The following is a 6,482-nucleotide window of genomic DNA, read 5'->3' as shown; positions in this document are numbered from 1 at the left end:
GTCTTGCTGCAGTCTTTCCCTCCCTACTAGTGTGCCCACCTCACCCCAAATTTTAGTATCATCAGCGAATTTAAACAGGCTGCTTTTCATCAAGTCATCCAAATCGCTGATGAAGAGATTGAACGGCGCGGGCCCAAGGACCGAGCCCTGGGGGACCCCGCTGCCCACTTCCCCCCAGGTGGAATATGACCCGTTCACCACCACCCTCTGAGCGCGACCCCTCAGCCAACCTGCAGCCCATCTGACTGTGTAGGCATCAGTGCCACAGGCGCCTAGTTTTTTAATGAGGATGGGGTGGGAGACGGTGTCATAGGCCTTGCTGAAGTCTAGAAAGACGACGTCTCAACCAGCAGCGGGTGGGAAAGGAGCACAATGAGGGGCCAACACAAGGCTGGAGCAGCCGAGAAGACCCCGATGATGAGGCCTTCCTTGTCTTCCTCCACGGCGCACCACTGCACCCGTCTGCACCAAGGAAATACCTCCAGGCTGGAGAGAGGATCCATAGGGTTGCAGAAGGGGAAGAAAAATACAGCAAGTTGCATACAAGTCCTGCTTCAAAACTCCCCAGCCAGTTAGTTCCCTCTCCGCCCAGAGCTGGCCATTTCCCTTTGGAAAACAGCAATTTCATTTTTCTTCCTGGCCGGGATTTTTGGTTTCTTCCCTTAAGCCGAGTGCAAGCCAGCGTGGCAAGAGGCTCTTTGCTCACAGCTTGGTTTGTCAAACACACCACAGCCTCTTCCTCCCCACCGTCTGGGAACAGGCTTGCGGGCTGCTCTATAAGGAAGGCGAATTTCAAAACTGGGCTTTTTCCCTTCCTTCTCCATTATTTTTCCCCCTGCCAGCGAGTCGAAAAGCACAGCCAAGCGGATCGAAACTTCCCAGCTCCCTACACGGCTGCAAATACAACTGCTCTGTGTGTCGCTGCAGGAGAATCAGAAAGCAAAGTGGTTTCCCTGTCCAAGGTGAGCACCCAACATTTTCCACGCCCCCGGTTTCCCCATTTCTAACGCCGATGCACTTGCCCCTTGTGCACAGTGCCTCGAGACGCAGGGTTGAAGCGCATGAGAGCGGCGCTAGGGCTGGATACTAAAACTGCTCCTCCATCGGCCGTATATTTGATTTGGAGTCTGAAGCAGATGCAACCATTCAGTTATCAATAACTCACGAGAGGGGACCGCTGAACGTGTCCGGGCTCCTGCCGTTTGTGTTATAATGCTTCATCTATAACCACATTCAGCAGCTTTAAAATCTCCCTTGATTGAATGATCCTGATAGACTCACTGGGATCTTGTGTTTGAGAGACAGAGAAAGTCACTGGAGTGTGCCGAACCCTTCATACCAGTGCATGTTTTAAGAGCATTCACTGTATAGTGAGCACGCAGTTACCTCCGTTTATGTCCTCGCTCCCAGGACTGTAGGATCTGAGCTGCTTCGTGGGCATCACTCTCCCCTACTCCATCTCAACAGGAAGGAACAACACCATGTGCATGCTCCCGATGGGGAAACTGAGGCACAGAGCTTCAGCAATGTGCCTAAGATGACACAGAAACTACATAGCAGAAATAACAGGGATCACTGGCTCCCCGGCCCGACGCCTTCCCTGCTAGAGCCTCCATTCCCACAGACATGGGCGCAGCTACCCACATCCCACATCAGACCTATGCCCGGGGATGCGTTGCAGACAGTGGGAACATTTCTTTGGTATCGAAGGCCAAATGCACATGGAGGAGCCAAACAGCAGCACAAACAGAGCTGCATCCTCTACGCCAACCTGGAAACCTTGATCTGGATTTGCCAAAAATACTCAAGTGTCTTAACCTACAATTTCTTTCCCATTTGTTACTTGCCGTAGCCAGCCCTTATCTCCATCTTTGTGCCTTGCTTTTAACAGGCTTTGTTTACTGCTGCAAGATAAGGAGGCGATTTAGCAACACAAGATCCTTCAGGCTTCTGAATGAGCGCAGGCTTTTGTCAGCGCCTGGGCTCCTTTAGGGAGGAGAGGAAGAACAAGTGGATTAAATGATGTCTCGGACCAGGTGCTGCCTACAGTTACATCAGCACAAACCCAGAGCAAAAGAAGTGGAATTATATATGGGAGCTTTAGGATTTGGTGCCCGGGATTTGTCTCGGCAGACTGCACCACTGCACACCAATTTCACTCCACCCTAAAAGCCGATGCAAAAAGATGCCTTGCCTCCACCCCAGGCCTGGGGGGTAAAGCCGGGGAGAAAGGGTGCGACCGCTGGGGTTTCGACACCCCGAGCGGGGAAGAGGCAGCACGGACAGGGCCTACGTGACCAGACTTGTTTCAGCAGCAACCCAGAAGACCCAGCCAGCTGCCTGGACTTGAGCATGGGAAGAAAGCACGCAGGTAGAAAACAAGAGCAAACTGCTCCGTTCAAGTCAGCAGCACCGTCTTCACTGGCATTTCGCAGAGCATCACTCCGCTCGTCCCCAGACACGACAGAGACAGATGGACTGCAGCCCACATCCTCTGCTCTGGCTCCACTCCTGACAAAGAGGGATTTTTTTAACCTAAAAATCAGAGCTTACCGTCGGTGACCTTGTGCAGCGTGAGTCTGGCTATGCTGGCTGGACGCCCGCTGGTAATTTCCCTTTACTCTCCCTCCCTGAAGGTCCCCCCTTCTCAGAAAGATGAGAGAGAGAACTACAGTGGCTAACGAGGTACTTAATTCCTCAAAGCTAAGAGCAGCCAGGCTTTGTGCTTAGGCACGTTGCCTGGTGATCTCAGGGGCAGGTAAGGCACGGTGTTTGGTACCCTCTCCCCTCCAGACCCTGGTTAGAAGTCACGCAGCCCGCAGTTTTCTATGTGCAGCATCCAAAAGTCTGGCAATAAGGAATTCACTGTACATATGCAAGGCTAATTTCTATGTACAGCATCCAAGAGCCCGGCAATAATGAAGTCATTGATTCTCACCAGATCCCTGCAAGAGGGGGAGTCGCTATAAGCCCATGCAGGGATGCAACCGCTGAAGTGACTTGCTCAAGGTGTCTGTAGTCTCATCTAATGCCCTGCCCACTGCAACCTCACTCCATCCTAGCATGCTTGGCAATGCCAGGGGCACAGATGGACCTGCTGCCACTCTCGCAAGCAACCACATCCCATCATCGGTTCCTTAAGCTAATCTATTTTAGAGCCACGTAGGGTTTTTTGCTCCCATTCTTGCCACTGACAGGCAGGCCCAGAACCTCACCTCTCTCAAAATGTCCACATTAACTTCCCTTGTGATTCATTTATGCTCTTGCATCCTGGTACCAACACTGGCCTTTAGCTTAAGCATCCCATTTTCCTCCCTGCAGTCCATTCCCCCGCTACAGGTACAGACAGCAATCATATCTCCTTTGCCTTTGCTCTGCTAGATGACATAAACTAAGCTCTTCTCATGGGACAAGCTTCCCATTGCACAGATCATTTTACCACCCCTTCCTATAACTGGTCCAGCTGGAATTCATCTTTCTTGAACATGGGTACCAAGTAAAAAGTATTGCAGATGAAGTCTCAGATGGGTGCTTTGTTGAATGGCATTAATCTCAACGAATTCACTGGGGGAAATGCATATCACCACTCTCTGCTATAACCACAGACTCCCAGAACAACACCCCACCGCCAGGGAAGTCAGTGGAAAAGGCCTTTTTGGTTTCATTTGGAGCTGGGGAAGGCCTTCGAAATCCTTCCATCACTCTGTACATTTGGAAAGAAAGTGTTTTCCCATACACAACGAAGCTACACTTTTTTAGGCGACCCCTAAGGACAGTATTTTTGCCACCTCCGGCAGGTTCATGTACTTATTACGACCATCACTACCAGATCAGTTCTTCAGGAGCAGGACTGTCTTGGGTCTCCTTACCTGCACATTGAACGCGGTCTCATCCAGAGGCGGTGGAGGGGGGAAAGAACCAGCCGATGGAGGGAAGTTGCCAAGATCATCCATAGGAGGTGGCGGTGGCGGCAGGAAGTCCCCTGCAACACGGAAATCAACAGATTATAAAGGGCAAAAGAAATGGAGGCGTGAAGCTTCTCTGTTTCCTTCAACTCATCCTCATACAGTGTTTCTCAATGTCTTTAGGCTCAAGACCCCTCTCAACAGACTCCAAGCCCTCCCTTGGAAAACGTTCCCTCTTCATTTTGCTTTTTGACTTCAAAAAATTACTAGAGCAGTTCTTCTTCTGTTGCAAAGGCTCGGAAAGCCCACAAAAGGTCCACGTATCTTCAACACTATGGATTCCTATTTGAAATCTCTGGGTTTGTCATGCATATCCTGCTTGCGCTCTAAACATTGCACGGCACCCTGGAAAGGATGTGAAGGCACCCCAGGTTGAGAGGATCACCAACAGCTCGAACAGCCCCACCACCCGGGGTGCAGCGCACAAGAGCAAGCAGGATGCAGTGTGCAGGCAGGAGGGACTGGGGCTCACGGCTGGAGCAGGGACCGGGGGGAGTCTGAACGCATGAACTGTATCCCCACTGCCACTGACTCAGTGCACAACCTTGGGTGAGTCACTGAACTGCGAGTCCTCTGCTAGGGTCATGCTCACTCCCTTCAAAGCAGGAGGGGAGAGAGCTACCAGCACTACTTCATTCCTGGAAGTCACTTGGAGTCCCTGGAAGAACAGGGCTATAGAAATGCAAGCTCTAGGCATCATTACCGTCACACACAATGAAGGAGCATGGGCGAAGGAGCGAGCAATTTGAAATCCAGAGGCAGGTTTTACTTTAGACCTGCTTCAGAGAGTAAAAGCACTCATGGCAATGAGCAGTCTAGGTCCAGGGCTGCGCAAAGCATCAGGAAGAGGGTCCTGAATGATGCCTGAAGGCAGGACCAGCCAACTGGAAGCTCACGGTCCCTGGGCTGTGGATTCATATGGGCACAGTTTGTTTAAGCCCTTGTAGGTACCATGGACAACCCAACCAGCACCCCATAAATACAGGGCATGGCATGTCACTTTGCAGCGTGCCGGGGATGGCAGACAGCTACCAGGACCCAAAAGGCACCTCCATCCCCTGACACAGAGCCTGCTGCCGGAGGGGAGCAACAGCCAGGCTCCCTATTCCTCCTGCAGCAATGACTTGCTGGGAGCTGGGAGACCTTTCTCTTTGACGATGAAGCTTGAGGGAGCCCTATGCCACCTCCTCCCTATTGCAGCAAGCTCACCGCAACAGGAGAAGGCTGATATTGCTGCCCCTAAGCAAAACCCACTGAACAAACCACGATTCACAGTAAAAGCCGTCTTCAAATCGGCATGAAATAAGGAGCTCGGAGGATTGATCGAGTTTCTTTCATTTTCTCTCCCATTTCCCACCTCCCATCCTCCCAGAGAGGTGCTCTAGGAAAAGGCTTCCTCGTGCTCTGTACAACTGGGCTTTCGAGGCACTGCAGAAAGCAAGGCCACTCACTTAGCTTGGAGAGAAACTCTCCCAGCGTCCCGTGGGCGACACAGGCATAGGCAGAGCCAGGTACAGCAGTCCACCCCTAGCGAAAATGGAAAAACAGGTTTGCTGTGGAGAAACATCAGCACCAAATCTGACTGCCTGCGGGGCAGCAGGAGTGGGGGGGCAGCTTTCTGCAATTCTGGCTGATTTAGGATCTTTTTCTTCTCCCCCTATTAAGCTCTGTGCTGCTGGCATTACTACATCCCGAAGCAGCTAGAGCCGGATCTAGGTTTGTGAAGGTATAAAACTACAACGAGGTATTGATATTTTAAACAAGACGGCCTGAGCTACTGTCCCCCTCCACGCGGTGCTGTAACAGGCAAGTGCAGAGCCCGGCAGCTCTTCTGTTAGCCTCTTTTGCGCTAATCCACCTTGCCCAGGGGCTCAAGAGGCATTAGGGGCAACCGGCTGGCATCAAAACCAGCCGGCTCACTCTGGAGCCTCGGCACTGATGCTTTCATAACTCAAAGGAACAAGCCAGGACCCACTTTTCCAGGACAGATGGGATGAGGCCACATCACCCATGAGAGGATCCAGGGCCCCATTGTGCGAGATGTCAAATGATGCAAGTGCTCAGAGCTGTGGCCAGATGCAGGGTCAGCCCGATTCGGCAGCCGGCCCCTTTGATCTGGTATCCTGAGTGTGCAGGGTTTCCCCCCAAAGTTGCAAAGTCTGCGTATATGCAATAATGCTATAAAGGCATCAGTAACCATGTGCAGGAATCAGCCCTTTTATAACAAAAGCTGCACAGAGACATTTACAGCCACGCTTGGATCTGGACTTCTTATTCAGAGCCATGCTGTTAAGGGGCATAATAAAGCAATGGAAACCGAGCACTGTTTCAGCGCAAAACCCTCAACCTTTGAGCTCTCTGCAAAAGCCAAAAGGGACGGGATGTTTCAACAGCGTAAAAACTTTTTTTTTTTTTCCCCTTCCGCCTCTTTCAAACGGCGTTTCAATTGGAAAGAAAAAATCAACCCGATTTCACGCAGCACTTGAATTTCCACAGAACCGCCGTGCTTGGGTGCAC

General features: G+C 51.5%; 1 protein-coding gene across 2 annotated transcripts in view; it reads right to left on the bottom strand.

The window, feature by feature from the left end:
- Positions 1-6,482, bottom strand: part of LPP (LIM domain containing preferred translocation partner in lipoma) — a 316,153-nt gene that overhangs the window by 207,905 nt on the left and 101,766 nt on the right. For both annotated transcript variants that reach the window (XM_019532903.1, XM_019532904.1), the window contains one exon: positions 3,870-3,982. In XM_019532903.1, the coding sequence (XP_019388448.1) occupies positions 3,870-3,982 (113 nt within the window). The remainder of the gene's footprint in view (positions 1-3,869; positions 3,983-6,482) is intronic.

Source organism: Crocodylus porosus, unplaced genomic scaffold (assembly GCF_001723895.1).
Source record: "Crocodylus porosus isolate Cpor-Errol unplaced genomic scaffold, CroPor_comp1, whole genome shotgun sequence".
NCBI classification, from domain to species: Eukaryota; Metazoa; Chordata; order Crocodylia; family Crocodylidae; genus Crocodylus; species Crocodylus porosus.
Note: the sequence above shows the minus strand (reverse complement) of the source record. Positions and strands in the feature narration are given on the sequence as shown.